At 35.0% G+C, this 16,081-nt stretch overlaps 1 protein-coding gene across 9 annotated transcripts in view; it reads left to right on the top strand.

Annotated features, from left to right (window-relative positions):
* The window catches only part of LOC130446940 (teneurin-a), a 556,419-nt gene that overhangs the window by 530,343 nt on the left and 9,995 nt on the right, over positions 1 to 16,081 (top strand). For all 9 annotated transcript variants that reach the window (XM_056783483.1, XM_056783489.1, XM_056783488.1 and 6 more), the window contains 11 exons: positions 444 to 695; positions 1,082 to 1,358; positions 1,418 to 1,738; positions 3,390 to 3,712; positions 5,116 to 5,305; positions 5,361 to 6,657; positions 7,646 to 7,813; positions 9,674 to 9,874; positions 11,565 to 11,895; positions 13,143 to 13,320; positions 13,376 to 13,903. In XM_056783483.1, the coding sequence (XP_056639461.1) occupies positions 444 to 695; positions 1,082 to 1,358; positions 1,418 to 1,738; positions 3,390 to 3,712; positions 5,116 to 5,305; positions 5,361 to 6,657; positions 7,646 to 7,813; positions 9,674 to 9,874; positions 11,565 to 11,895; positions 13,143 to 13,320; positions 13,376 to 13,903 (4,066 nt within the window). The remainder of the gene's footprint in view (positions 1 to 443; positions 696 to 1,081; positions 1,359 to 1,417; positions 1,739 to 3,389; positions 3,713 to 5,115; positions 5,306 to 5,360; positions 6,658 to 7,645; positions 7,814 to 9,673; positions 9,875 to 11,564; positions 11,896 to 13,142; positions 13,321 to 13,375; positions 13,904 to 16,081) is intronic.

The raw sequence follows: 16,081 nt of genomic DNA on the forward strand, positions 1-16,081 counted from the left end.
ATTTCCAAGTATCCTCAAGTGTAAATAATTTTATTTTGCAACGTATGAAAATACATTTCGATAACCACATTTCCCTCTATAAAGAAAATTCCTTTTGAGCTATTGCTCTTAATTCAAACCCACCCATTCACGTCCTCTGATCATCCCAGTGAATACAACGTTAATTTCGCATCACCAAAGTTAATTTTGATTAGAAAAAAGCTTTTATTTCTTCCGTTTCTTATAAAATTCCAAACTAGGATCGATATCATCCATAACATATAATCATGAAAGAAAGAATGGTCTGATTACCACTCCTTTTTGGATTGCATTGTTTATACGAATACAATTTCTATAAAGCACCATTTTGAAAATTTTAATATTCAAGCAAATTTTACAAACCAAGTACTCATTTCAGTTGGATGTGACAGAGACAATTTCTTAAGCCTTCTTCTATGTTACAGATTGTAGGTAATGGTGAAAGATGTATTCCAGGAGATGAATCAGCTTGTGGTGATGAAGGTCCTGCAAAAAATGCTAGATTAGCTCATCCGAAAGGTATAGCAATCGCAGTTGACGGCACCATGTATATTGCTGATGGTACAAACATAAGAGCAGTTGATCCTAAAGGTATCATCCACACTTTAATAGGAAATCATGGACATCACAACAGATGGACGCCTATTCCTTGTAAAGGAGCCGTCGAAGCGACACAGGTATGACATTATAATAAGTTCAGTGATTACCCTCCATAACTAAACACAGATCTTGTAAACATATGGAAAATTTGCAAGAAATCTTTTAATAGTTTGGAGTTCAAAATCCGTTACGCTTCTTTGGATATCGGAAATGTCATGAATCATATTCAATTTAAACTAGTTTGAGGCGTGTGATAGGGAGAAACCTGGAGATTGAAATCTAATGTATAAGACGGATGCACAATTTGTTGCCTACAGCCTTATTGGTTAAGTGATGGCGAGAATTACCATGAACCGAAAAACCATTAACCTTCCAGCTTAATTGTATCAGAGGTGGATTTTGATTGTTTTTAGTTTGGCATCCAGCTTTTTGTACGTATTTCAATTTATATACGTTATTTTAGGTTCAACTTCAATGGCCGACAGGTCTTGCTCTCAGTCCATTAGACGGTTCGTTACATTTTATCGATGACAGATTAATTTTTAAACTAACAGTGGATTTGAAAGTGAAGGTAGTAGCAGGAACACCATTACATTGTCATCGAGAAGATAACAGTACTAAATTAACAGAAAACGTATTGGGAAGTGTTTTAGCATTAGCATTCGCTCCAAATGGAGATATTTACATCGCAGAATCTGATACGCATAGTGTTTATTATATAAGACTCATAGATACTGCAGGTAAATAACGAAATATTTTTTTAAATAAAAACCACTCTGTATATCAACACTTTTTTCAGGTAAAATAACTCATTTCGCTGGAAAAATTCCTGAAAAACCTAAAAAGAATTGCGACTGTGCTCTGAATATAACAACAGCTAATCCTTTGGGAAGATCTCAAGACGTTCCGCCATGTTTATGTGCAAACGCCGAAGAGACGACTAGCAATGCTGAAACTCTGTTGTCGTCTAATGCCCGTTTCCAAGCAATTTCCGCTTTAGCTGTTTCTCCTGGAGGAGTTCTGTATGTAGCCGATCAAGGATCATTACACATATTGTCTCTGGAACATTATCTTCCAGCGCATGATGAAAACGGGGAATTTAGGATCCCATATCCTGCAGGTATGTCTCGATTTAATGAGTAATTCAACCAAAGATCTATATTAGTACCACGGAATGTTGAATAGTTATAATTATATCATGAGATACGTGAATTTATTTATCTAACTATTGATATGGTGTGTTTAAAAATTGATATCCCGAATATTAATCAAATTAAATGCGATTTATTTGGAATAATTTTATGAATATATCTTTGTATTTTTTATAACATATTTTATAACAATAGATAATAAAGAAATATACGCGCTCTCTAGAATAAACTAGTACGGTCTAGTCTAAACCAATTTAGCAGTCGAAAGTAATTGAGCAAACATGTACATACGGGAGTTAGATTTGTAATTTTGAACGCATTTTGTGTCCAGTTCCCAGCCGTGTGTAACGTATTTAGTTAATAACTGCAGCTTAAATTTAAAAGTTTACATATTAAACCACATTAGGTTTTCTCCTTTTTCAATTTGGATGAACCTAGTTAAGTCGACAAGCTATAATCATAAACAATGAAGAGAAAAGAATTTTGACAAAGTGAACGTGAAAAGTCTTGTCATTATTATCTGTTATCAATGAAATTTGATTGAGTTAAGTTAGGTTAGGTTAGGTTAGGTCAGATTAGGTTAGGTTATATTAGGTTAGATTATGATAGGTTAGGCTAGGTTCAGTAAAAAGAGCAGAGGGAAAGGACCATAGAAGAATGGCAGAGGGAATGGGAAAGTAACCAGATAAAAGCACAACGGACAAAAGTGCTGATCCCGTCACTCAAAGAATGGGTACACTGCAAGCACAGGCAGATAATTTATTGGTTTTCCCAATGCTTGGCAGGACATGGATCTTTCAACTCATATTTACAAAGAATCGGGAAGAGACAGAAATGATTTTAGCGCATGTATTAGGGACGGACACTCTATTTTTGAATGTAGCAGATTTTACAAAAAAAAAGTATACTTAGGGATAGATATTGGGGACACTTTCACAGAAGAGAATGTAATAGGTAAAATGGTGGAGAGCGAGGCAAATTATCGTAAGATTTTAAAGTATATTACTGAAATGGTAAGAACCTGACGAAAACTAGCAAGGAGGAGGAGGAGGTGGAATGGAATAGCTTAGGGCATTTGGTTCTCCTACACGTGCATAAATCCACTTCAACCACCTCCCAAAAAAAAGATTAGGTTAGGTTAATTTAGGCAATGATACTCTGCAATTACTGCTGCTGATATAATTATCGCTATAATTAAAAAAACACTTATTATTTATTATAGTATGATTGTTTGTATTACCAATTATCCATAGCTTTTAACGACGTATCATTATTGTTTTAATAGAATGATTATTTTTCCAATTACGGAGTATTTTATGCAGTTCATCTACTTATTTTGACGCCTAAGCCGTATTAGTTTATTCCGGAGTGTGCGTATTCATATCAGGATCAACTAGTTTAGACAAGGTTAAACTGGTTTATCCTATCGGGCTAAGGATAAATTAGCTTGGACTATCGCGTATATGAATAACTAAGCCTAGGCAAAACTAGTTCGTCCTGAAATGAGGTTTGGCCGGTAAGGTATCTAATAAGCCTGACACACTCGAGAAACTTTAGTTTCTAAAGGAATGTGATATGTAATTCTTTAGAAAAACTGGAAAGAAATATTTAAATTTTCAGCTGGTGAAGTGTACGTATTCAATCGATACGGTCAACACGTTGCAACGAAGGACCTCGCTTCGGATAAAACGAGATATACATTCCTATATTCTAAAAATACAAGCTTCGGTAAACTATCTACTGTAACTGATAGCTCGGGTAATAAAATTCAATTCTTAAGAGACTACAGTAACGCCGTTAGTTCTATTGAAAACACTCAAGATCACAAATCTGAACTTAAGATTTCTGGAGTTGGTTATTTGGTTAAATTGAGCGAAAAAGGTAGAGCTGATATCGAACTGGATTATGATATGAATACGGGATTGCTTTCCAGTCGTTCTAGGGTAAGTAAAATAAATTACATTCTACAAATTGTACTATGAAAATCGATTACTTTGGAGTATTCTCACGATTAATACTTCCTTTGTTTTTTATCTTATTTCGATTGATTTCTTTCAACTTCTGTGTATTTGTATTGTGATTTGGCTAATTTTCTTCCATCTTTTGTTTTTGTATCATATTCGGAAAATTTAATTATCAGAAGAAAATTCTTTCTATATGTAGAGGTCTGCATAAGTCATGCAGCAAATTTGGATCAACAGAAATAAAAGCAGCGTCAAAATGAATTTTTTGGAAGAAATAAAAAAGGCAAACGTTTCTCAACAGAGAGACAGGACCAGCGAAGCATGTAAAACAATCCGCGAATTGTTTCAAATTTCAAAGGTGCGTGGTCCTCTTGCAAAAACGCGGCCGTATAGGAAGAAATCCAGAATGTCAGTCATACTACTCAACGAATCCTATCCATTCTCCAAAATGAACATAACGAGTAGTGCGACGAAGCTCCATCCTGCATGAAATGAAGGATGCGAGGTTTGGATCGTTGTCCATTTGCCCACGTAAATCTTCGAGCATTTATAGATAACTAGACCCATACGTAATCCTTAAAAAAGTACTTCCATGATACCTGTCCACACACACACACACACACACACACACACACACACACACACACCTCAGGCAGGTTCAATTCTTCTTTAATTGAGATGTGAGGATTCTGTTCGTTCCAGTATACGCAATTATATCGATTGACCGTACTGTTCAGTTTGAAGGTTGCTTCATCCGATAACAAAATGGAATGTTGAATCTGCGGATCATCGTGACTGAATCCGAGGTACCAATCGTAAAATTCCAATCTGCGATCAAAATGATCCTTTTCAATGCTTGAAAGAAACGCGGACGGTAAACTTGATAGTGCATGCATTTGAACAATAATCGTGAAGAACGATCAGATAATTGAAGTTCTTCCGATAGCCGCACTGCAGATTGGTTCGGCTTCTCAACTAACACCAGCGCCACTATTTCCTTATTCTCGTTAGTTGTTACAGACACCGATCGTCCAGAACACATCGCGTCGGCAACAAAGCCCGTTTTTAAGAATTATTCATTCTGAAAATGCGGCTACTCGGCGAGCACATGCTTCGCCAAGTCAATATCAAGCCAAATTGATTCTTAATGAAATGAGAATTATAAATATTCTCCGGTATTGATTCACCATATTTTCTTCAAAAGTTTGTGTCATGGATCTTTGAAAACGTCTTCATGTAGCTTTGTCGTACAATCAGCTAACCATAATTAGTATTCCCATTTTGCTTTATTAACAATTTTCTAAATATGCTTTGAATCAAATTAAAATTTTAGTATATGTGCTTAAAGAAACTGAACAATATAGTTTTGTATCGATTTTTAGGGAAGTGAAACCGTTATTTACAATTACGATTGGTTGGGAAGAAGTACAGGAGTTATCCTTCCTAGTGGAGAAACATTCCAGTTAACCTCTAAAATTTCAGACAATGGAAACTTGGAAATATTCGTTAGCAAACCAACAAACGTCCTAAGTATCAGTGGGAAAGTTCACAAACACGTTTTGAACATTGACAGTATGTTTTTGATGAAATAAAAAACATATTATTATTAATTAAACTAAATTTTTAGGAAAAGAAGTTACCGAAATAGTAACGTTAAACAACTCCACAGTAGCTGTTAAATCGGCTTATGAAGGTTCGTTAAAAGTATGCGCAATAGCACGTCATCCTCTATTGGAAGCTTCCTTACCAGTCGAAGCTGAACTACTCCCCGTTTGGTCTGAACAAACCACCACGTTCGGCGATAACATCCAAAATGTGATGAAAACATCGTTTAGCCTAGTAGGAGATGTGAGAAATCCGCAACAAACTTTGTATAGAGAAATTTTCGTTAACCACACTAAGATATTAGGCATTGAATTCGATCAATTCACCAGTAAAGAAACTTTCTTTGACGTAGATAAACTTCCTCTTCTAACTATAAGTTACGATCCAGCGGGATTACCTCTCTTATACACCCCTTACAACGGTGGAGATGTTTTAAATATTACCTACGATCACTTTAATCGAATAGATAGTTGGAAATGGGGAGTATCTGAATTGAAATATAATTACGATCGCCACGGGTTACTATCTGAAGTCACAAGTCCGTTAGACGGTACCCAGATTTTCGCCTACGACGATACCAATATGTTATCAAAAATAACTTTGGCAAGTCAAAGAAGTTTTTCGTTGAGTTACGATGATAACGGTGGTCTTAGACACGTTACTTTACCTAGCGGTACTAAACATTCTTTCAGTTTACAACCTACCTTAGGTTTCTTACGAGCTACTTACACACCACCAGGAAGTAACAAGTCGTATCTACAACATTTTTCTAATTCCGGTAGACTTTTACAAACTGTATTCCCCGGTGAAGGAGCTAGAATAGTTTATAGATACTTCGATAATGGTAAACTAAAAGAAGTCGTTCATGGTGATGGGAAAACTGTTTATCATTATTCTGAAACTTCTGGTTTACCTAGTCAGGTAAATCACGTCGAAGCCGATATCGAATATAGATGGGATTATCAGTATACAGGCGGTCTACTAATGGAAGAACGTATAGATTTCGGTGCCAAAACTGGTTTGAGCAACGCCAAATTTACCTACGATTACGATAACAATTATAGACTCGTTACTGCTCAAGGTAGAATTGGTGGACAAAATTTACCTCCGCATAATTTAGGTTATAACTATAAGACTGGTTCTCTAGAAATGATCGGACCTTTCAAAATCATTAAACTGAAAATAAACGAAACCAACGTGTACGATGGCACAGCGCTATTTTCCAGTACCATCAATTCAAGATTCCTGGAAACCAAGCTCGCTTTAACTATTCACGGAATGGAAGTTTTTAGAATGGAGTTTAGCCACGATATTCATGGGTAAGTCGTTGGTAATTCAAATTCAATGTTACCAGTTTTCCATCCTAGAAATTGAAATATTAACTAGACTTGAAAGTTCGTTATTGGAGCGTTTTAAGGACGATATCGTGAAAAATCGACAGCATTTGAAGAAGAAGAAAGTGTTGTTTCAAGACAATGCATCCACTTTATCCTTAAGATATGATAAAGTAGTTATTGCCGAAACTTAAACCTATTTTGGGACTGAGGACATTTGTTTATTTAAGTATTTAAATTGGACTTATGATTCTCGTGATTAATAATCAGCAGTAGTACTCAATTTTCTTTGAAAGAGCTAAATCTTGGTGGTATCACTCTTGATTGTTAATCAATCCAATGTCACCCAAAAGACCGAAGAAGAAGATCCAGAGATAGAGAACGATTAAGCAGTACAGCAGATTTCCAAGATCGTCACTTGAGGTTATTCACTCCAAGTGATCTAGAGTACAGTAGAAGTCTAAAAAATCGTTTTTCATCGACCAAGACCATAGCAAATTAGTAATTTGCAGAATATGGAATATATTCAATACATAGAAAAGAGAGTTTCAATTTTTTCCATGCCGATATCTAAAACAAAAGAAGGAATCGACCCAAGTAGTTCCCAGAACGGCTGTAGTGGAATCAAGAATCGTATGCAGTGATGTAATCCGATTCTGCATTGACTTGCATGATCAGGATAAGAAGGAATCGAATGAATGTCGTATTCCTGAATTTTTGGTTCATCTGCAAAAAATACCAATGTACATTAAGACATTGAAGAAATAATGGATCTTAGTATGATCTTAGAACATGGAAGGTTAACAAATCATTCTCATAAAAATTAGTGTATAGATATTGAAACTAGATGTATTCAAGTTAAGTATGAAACCAAAATATATCAATTTTGTTTATAGATTATTCACTCTTTGTTTCATTTAAAATGCGTTTGTATTCAATATTTCATTGTTAATATTATTATTTTGAATTCTAGGAGGATTTCTCAGACACGAACTTACACCAAAAATGTTGGAGTAAACACCTACACCAACGTCAAAAATTACACGTGGGATTGCGACGGTCAACTGCTTGGAGTGGAAGCTCAAGAACCATGGGGATTTAGATACGACGACAATGGAAATATGTTATCCCTGACTTACAGGTACTGATATTATAAAAAAAAATAATTAACTATATTATATGCTGGAATATTTGTGCATAGAGCTATTGTAACTCAAAAAACCGAAAATAGTGCATTTCCACCATCTCCACGGATATCCAGAAGGTTTTCGATCAGGTGTGACGCACCGAAAGCTTCTGATTCATTGGCTACCACATACGATAATAAAATTGATATATACAAGTCTCACTGGCCGCTCCAATAATGTCAAAGTTAGTTATTGCTTATCTTAACCATTTACTATCCTAATTGGCGTTCCACAAGCTCTTCTTCTATTCATCATATCTATCTTATCAACCCTTGGAAAAGTCTATTTATACATGGACAATAGCGTACTAATTGCTTCCGCCCCAGGCAGGCATACGCTCTCTCAGCTTACGTTCCAAAATCTCTGGAATGAATTCTCAGATAGGAGATAGAGGGTGACTCTCAATTCTCAGAAAACCCAAGCCATCGTCTTCAAACATCCCAATACCCGAAGCGTGCGGCTTTTACCTCAAAATGTCCACTCAAGACTTTGAGAAGAAAGTTTTGAGATCCGCAGAGTAGCCCTCTATTTAGCTGTGAGATTCACTCACACTCTCAGTTGGTCGGCGTCGGATTTGACAGTACTCGGTACAGACTAAGGAGACGCGTCTGTCTCATCAAAGCGCTTAAGAGAAAAATTCTAACGAATCCACCCTCTTACCACTATCTCTTAATCGAATATAGCAAATGCCTATTGCACATTACCCAACCAACTTCTCAAAAAGATTTTGTCTTGCGTCAATTCTCACGTACTACTGACTCAGTCCCAGTAGTACAGTTGACATAACACCCGTTCTGAGCTGTCTAACTAATAAAAGAAAACCGATACATGATTCGCATTATCCAATAAAACAATTGCCAAATTTGCCAAAAACACCCTGGTAAACCCCTATATCATTAATAGATGGTCGTTTTTCTCAAAGCACAAGAAGAAATTTTCTTCTTCCCCTCTTCAGCTGCTAGCGACGGCCTACGAAGAAATTTTTCCCTCATCGTCATTAGGTGAAACCCTGTTGCAGATTTCACTTCGTCGATCGTGGGTATTTAGGTTTTCCGCGATTTTCCAGTAGGTGATGAATGTCGTTTTTTTGTCGAGTCATTCTTTTCTTCTTCTTTCTTACATTTTTTGCTCTTTTTATCTTTTAAGTTCAGTTTCAGTTCAGTTAACACCACTATAAATTCACTAATTTTCCAGTCCTACAGAGGAAAATGTTCCTATATCAGGGCCATATCTAAAACATATCCCCACCCTACATGATTCATGTCCCCATCTCATTCACAAACTACCCATCGAATCTCTCCACTGACTCATTTATATATATAATAATGAATATTTCAAAAAAAAAATGTTAGGAAATTTGTGTTTTTCTATCAAAACATAAAGTTTTGGAGTAAAAATAAAAATTACACTCTATAATTATAACTTTAAGGGTGGAACTTCAGCCCTCGATTGTTGTCGTAGCATATTTGCACACCTTCTTTGAATGACGTACTTCTTTACTTTAAAAGTAGTCTATAACTTATTCATTTGGAAGGAAATTATTTTTTTATATTGAAAATACTAAATTTACCAGAAATCCTGAGTAGCGAATTTAAATGACACCAGAATCCAGACACTTGATTTCTATATTGAAAATCCTTGTATATAAATTGATTTTGCAACCTTCTTAACTAATCTACTAAAAATCGACCATAAAAATTGTCTTTTCCTATAAATTGGTTAAGTTTCTCTTTACTGGACGACAGAAAATAATTTACTTATTTCTGACAGTAGGCATTAGAAGCAATGTTAGTTGAACCGTTTATTTGTTTCAGGGGAAACACTATTCCCATGGAATACAACCCAATGGACAGGATAATTAAATTCGGCGAAGGACAATATAAATACGACAACAGAGGATTAGTTGTACAGAATGCTAGGGAAGAGAAATTTCATTTTAATTCCAAGGGGTTGCTTGTAAGAGCAACAAAGAGAGGCAGATTTGATGTTAGATATTATTATGACCATATGGACAGGTGAATATTTGTTTTTATTATAATATTATAAATAATGGAATTTGTGGACAGAATTCAAACATACAGTAATCCAAGAAAAATTGTCTAACTAATTGGTGTGTTCTTATCAGTGAAAAGGGAGAAGAATGCTCTACAAAGACACGTGGAAATTTGATACGCATAAAAATTCTATAAATGAGCTTTCACTATATGTGGAGTAGAACAAAAATAATTGCTTATTAATTTAAATTTACATTTGTTTAGTTCAATAGCAGTTCAATAGTATACAAAGTTCATAAAAGTGCTTCTACTAGATATTCAGCAGCTTTTACTAGGTATAAAGTTGAAAAAACACAATTACAGATACTTCACCAATTGAAACTCCAGTTTCTTTGGTTCGGTTTCCAGAATAAAGTTGGAATTTTAGTAAATGACAAGGAAAAAGCTCTATTAAGACTTGGAGGAATTCCAAAGTTCATAAACCTACTTCTACTAAATGTGAAGTAGAAAAAAGCATAATCGCAGATGCTTCACCAATTCAAACTCAAATTTCTTTGGTTCGGTTTCCAGAATAAAATTGGAATTTTAGTAAATGACAAGGAAAAAGTTCTATTAAGACTTGGAGGAGTTCCAAAGTTCATAAACCTACTTCTACTAAATGTGAAGTAGAAAAATCATAATCGCAGATGCTTCACCAATTCAAACTCAAATTTCTTTGGCTCGGTTTCCAGAATTAAGTTAGGATTTTAGTAAAGAGCAAGGAGAAAGATCTATTAAGACTTGGAGGAATTCCACTAGTGTTCATAAAAGTGCTTCTTCTAAATGTGAAGTAGAAAAAAGCATAATTGCAGATGTTTCACCAATTCAAACTCAAATTTCTTTGGTTCGGCTTCCAGAATGAAGTTGGGATTCTAGTAAAGAGCAAGGACAAAGATTTATTAAGACTTGGAGGAATTCCAATAGTGTTCAATGTTCATAAAAGTGCTTCTTCTAAATGTGAAGTAGAAAAAAGCATAATTGCAGATGTTTCACCAATTCAAACTCAAATTTCTTTGGTTCGGCTTCCAGAATAAAGTTGGGATTCTAGTAAAGAGCAAGGAGAAAGATTTATTAAGACTTGGAGGAATTCCAATAGTGTTCAATGTTCATAAAAGTGCTTCTTCTAGATGTGAAGTAGAAAAATCACAATTACAGTTGCTTCACCTATTCAAACTCAAATTTCTTTGGCTCGGTTCCCAGAATAAAGTTGGGATTTTAGTAAAGAGCAGGGAGAAAGACTTAGACAAATTCTCTTGGGATTCAAAATTCACAAATATGCGTCTAGTATATGTGAAGTGAAGAAAAAATATAATTACAGATGCTTTATCAACTTAAGCTTATATTCCTCTGGTTCACTTCCCACCGAAATTTAGAGATTTTAGTAGAAATAAAATAAAACGAAGACTTACGGAATTTTGAAAAAAATTATAGTTTAGAAGAGTGGTTTAACTATACGTGAAGTATAAAAACTACAATTCCTTCATAAATGAAAATAGTCAAAGTTTATTGCTCTTCAAAGACAGAAAAGTGTTTTCATGATAACTAAATTATGAAAAGGATAATTAACTTTGATTTCTATTTGTTTTTATAGAACGTTTCTCAAGACTTATGTTAACTTATTCTGTGCAATTTTTCCATTGTAGTAATAATTTAAAAATCATCTTTTTTTCAGATTGTCTGCAAGAAAAGACAATTTCGGAAACGTGACGCAATTTTTCTACAACAATATCCTAAGACCCAGAGAGGTTAGTCAGATTTATTCGCCAAGAGATGGTAAACTTATGTCGCTCATATATGATAATAGAGGACATTTGATATATTCCCAAGTCTATCGACATAAATATTACGTAGCTACGGATCAGTGCGGAACGCCCGTCATGATTTTCAATCAATATGGAGAGGGAATACGAGAAATAATGAGATCTCCCTACGGACACATTGTTTACGATTCAAATCCATACCTATATCTTCCGATTGATTTCTGCGGAGGAATTCTAGATCAGGTAATTTTACTTTTATTTTTACATCAAGGAATGTACCATATAGTGTATGTATAAGATACGCCATATTTTCTTGATTATGGCAGATATTTTCAAAAAAAAAATTTAACTTGTAGCCAAGAAAACAGTTTCGACGTTCAGAAAACGAAAATAATATATTCATTGAAAACAGTAGGTCTAAATATGTTCCTTAGTGAGATACATGATGTTCAAATTACAATTTTTTTCGAAATTATTAGTGTTATCCCCGTTCTAAATTGTTTTCAATCTCAAATAATGAAGATAACAATTTTTTTAAGAACTCCATTGATTTTTTAAGAAAATGATTAAGTCATATTAAAGAGAGAAAATACACGATCTATAAAGCATATGTTTCAAGTTTGGCAGCCATCAATAGTGAACGTTTTCAGTGAATTTGTAAACATGGAAAAAATTGATCATCGCTATGTAATACAAAAACTTTTTTTTAAAAGGCTCAACCAATATAAAAGCTGAGCTATATTCTACTTTGGGCGAAACTGTTCCTTCTTTATCAACAGTAAAATATTGGACTGTAGAGTTTAAACGAGGCCGTTCGACCTACGTCGCATTGTCAACCAAATGAGGTGATGACTCCTGAAATGTTAAAGAAACTCCACAAAGCGGTACTGGATGATCGTCGACTTAAAGTGCCCGAGATAGCAGACATAGTAGGCATTTCAAAAGTGCGGTATATCGCGTATTAACTGAAAATTTGAACTTGAGATGTGTGCCTCGTTTACTCACTATGATACAAAAACAGCGTCGTCAAGATGTTGTCCATCGAGTGTTTGGCAATGAAGCCGAATTTTTTCGCCGTTTCATAATATGTCAACCATGGCCTTCGTAATGTGAGCTTCTGTAAAACGCAAGAAAGTTTGTGAATAGCTGTTATAATACGGACCAACCAGCTAACTTTGTTCGGTTGGGTTAGTAAAAAGATGGAATCGTAAGTTAGAATGTGATAGACAGTTTTGTACAGACAAACTTTCAAGTAGAATACCCAATAAAACACAACAATTCACCTATATTGTTGTAGTCACCAAAGGTTTCAGACATTTCGGACAAATTTTTCTTTAGAAATTACGAAGTCTACAACAAAATCAAGCAACTATATAGTTTGTGATTAATATCTCCTGAGGTTTGGAAATAAGAAAAGTTTCATTATGTGGTATTGTTCTTCATGTAGGAGGAACAGGATACAGAACCTTCAAAATATGTCTTATTTTTAGGTGACGTCCTTGGTTCATATGAGTAACGGAAAAGTTTATGATCCCCTTATCGGTCAATGGATGTCGCCACTTTGGGAAAACGTATTGGAACGTATTCCTACACCAACTCATCTCCATTTATACAGATTCAACGGAAACGATCCAATCAACGTTGAATTGGACAGAGCAAGACCTCAAGGTATTCGATACTTTAATTTCAAATTGTTTTTGTTTGTAATTCAATAATATTTCAGATCATCTAGATTGGCTAAAGAAAATCAGTATAAATTTGAAAAACTTAGCTCCACAACTCTACCCAGACGATCTTCCTGGCGGTAAGATGCCTCCGTTTCTATCGCATCCTCCGACTTTCTGGAATCCGTCCAAGAATGGTATCAGCAGCCAATTGAATAATCAACCGTCTTCCGTTGAAATTCATTCGGGATTTTTAGCGCACGTCAATTCAAGAAAAATGTTAACGGCCGAAGAACTGTCTGTATTTTCTAAATCGGCATTGAAAGTTAACGTTATCGATTTGGTGCCAAAGAAAATAGGATCGGCGTCTGATCCGCCCTTCGGACGAGGAATTTTGGTGTCTCAGACTGAATCTGGTCAAGCTATCGTATCTAGTGTACCAGCAGCGAACGCTATTTATAGAGACGTTTACACTTCGGTGTTCAATAGATCGTATTTACTGCCGTTTACTTTCATCGTACATAACGCTCAGCAAGACGCCTTCCACTTTGTTAAAGATGAAACGTGGAAAGCGAATGAGGATAAAGGTAAGAATACAATTCATAATCACTATAACATTCGATATATAGGGTCTAGAATAAAAACCAACGCGTAGGGGAGCTCAAAATATGACGATTAGGGGCATATAACAAGTTGCATCCCTGAGAAATTATAGAGCCTCAAAATTATAAATTTGATGTATGAATTCATAGCTCTTAGTTCTTTTTGAATAACATTGTTCAGAACATGTCTTTGGTTATTCGACTTCATTGGAAATGACAAAGTTTTATGAATACTTCACAAGTAAAAAAAGGTTTAGAATCAAATTATCCATGGTATGAAAATAAAATATTAACAATATGAGCAGATTATTTCAAGGATTTAATAATTTAACAAAGCACAGAAGAGGACGAGGAAAAGGAAGAAGGAGGAGAAAAGGAAAAGCACCTGGTAAAGACAAGCATAGAGCTGATAAAGTTTGGAGGAAACTTTATAGAAAAACATACCAACTAAATAGGGGGATTTGTTTTAAGAAAAAGATGTCAAAAAAATGGAAACTCGGAAAAATTATCACACCAGAAAGATGACCAAGACCAATTCAGTAACCGTGAAGTATTAAACTTTGCATGTCAACAGTAATCCAGAAACAACTAGCTAGTAACTCTCCAGAAATATTTGGACAATACCAATGCTGCCTCACATGGGGTAGATCTGAAACTGATGCATATAGACATAGAGATACTCTTCCTCGATTTCAACAGGTCTTTGACTCTGAAGAAACCACATATTAACAGCACTGAAAGAGCAAGATGTATACGCAAAATTGCATGGGTTCAAAATTAAATAAAAACAAAAATAATGAGATTTGGATAGCAATGCCAAGGAGGCCAGTATGAATTTACGGAAGTACAAAGTTTTAAGTATATAAGCGTTATGATTAATAATAGACAACATTGAGATAAAATAATTAATATGAATAGAGGTTTCCGTGCTAACAGAAAATTATTGGAGAAGTAAACTACTTACAAAACGAACAAAGTTCAATTTATATAAAACGATGATTAAACCAGTAATCGAACGCAAGAAAGTGTGAAGATCATAGGCTAATTAGCCTTATGAGCCACTCTCTAAAAATATTTCTAAAAATAATACATCAGAGATTATATAGAAAATGTGATAATAATATAAGCGACTCGCAATTTGGATTTAGACAGGGGTTAGGTACAAGAGAGGCAATAGTCGCAACAATGGAGTCTGGGTCAACAACATACGTTATGCCGATGACACAGTACTGATTACAGATAATATAGATGACCTACAACAACTAATTAATATAGTAGGCGGACATAGCCAAAACATGGGATTAAATATCAACATCAAAAAAACTAAATTCATGATTCATCATGAATCTAGGGAAGCGAATACGTTTAGAAAATCTGGAGTAACATATAATGGAAAACCTATAGAACGGGTAGAAAAATTTAAATATCTAGGAACATGGCTCTATGAAGAATGGTCGTCGGACGGTGAAATAAAATGCCGATTTGAACAAGCTCGAAGTACATTTATAAAATTTAAAAATGTATTTACATGTACCGACTTTGATCTTGATCTTAGACTGAGACTTGTGCGGTGCTACGTTTGGTCAGTGCTTTTTACGGGATGGAGGGTTGGACCCTTAAAGTAAAAAACATCAACAAATTAGAGGCATTCGAAATGTGGGTATATCGTAGAATCCTGAAGATACCATGGACTGCCAAAGTGAGGAATGAGGATATTCTCAGGCGTATCAATAAAGACCGTGAACTCTTTAACATCGTGAAGAAACGAAAGATCGCATATCTTGGCCATATAATGCGAGGCCATAAATATCAATTCCTTCAGCTGATAGTCGAGGGCAAGATTGAAGGTAAGAGAGGATTGGGACGGAAGTGGATGTCATGGTTACGGAACGTGAGGCAGTGGACGGGTATACAAGATATTCAGACATTAATCCATACCGCTAGAGATAGAGAAGCCATGAAAAATGTGGTCGCGAACATCCATTAATGGATAAGCTTTACAAGAAGAAAAAAGAAGACCAGTAATGGTGTACACAGCTGAAACAATGACACTAACAATAAATGATGAAGAAAAATTGAGAAGAACGAGAGAAGATATTATGAGAACAGTAATGGGACCGGTAAGAATTATGAAGGGGCATATAGATAAGAACCAAGAAATAA

This window comes from Diorhabda sublineata, chromosome 7 (genome assembly GCF_026230105.1).
Source record: "Diorhabda sublineata isolate icDioSubl1.1 chromosome 7, icDioSubl1.1, whole genome shotgun sequence".
Lineage (NCBI taxonomy): Eukaryota > Metazoa > Arthropoda > Insecta > Coleoptera > Chrysomelidae > Diorhabda > Diorhabda sublineata.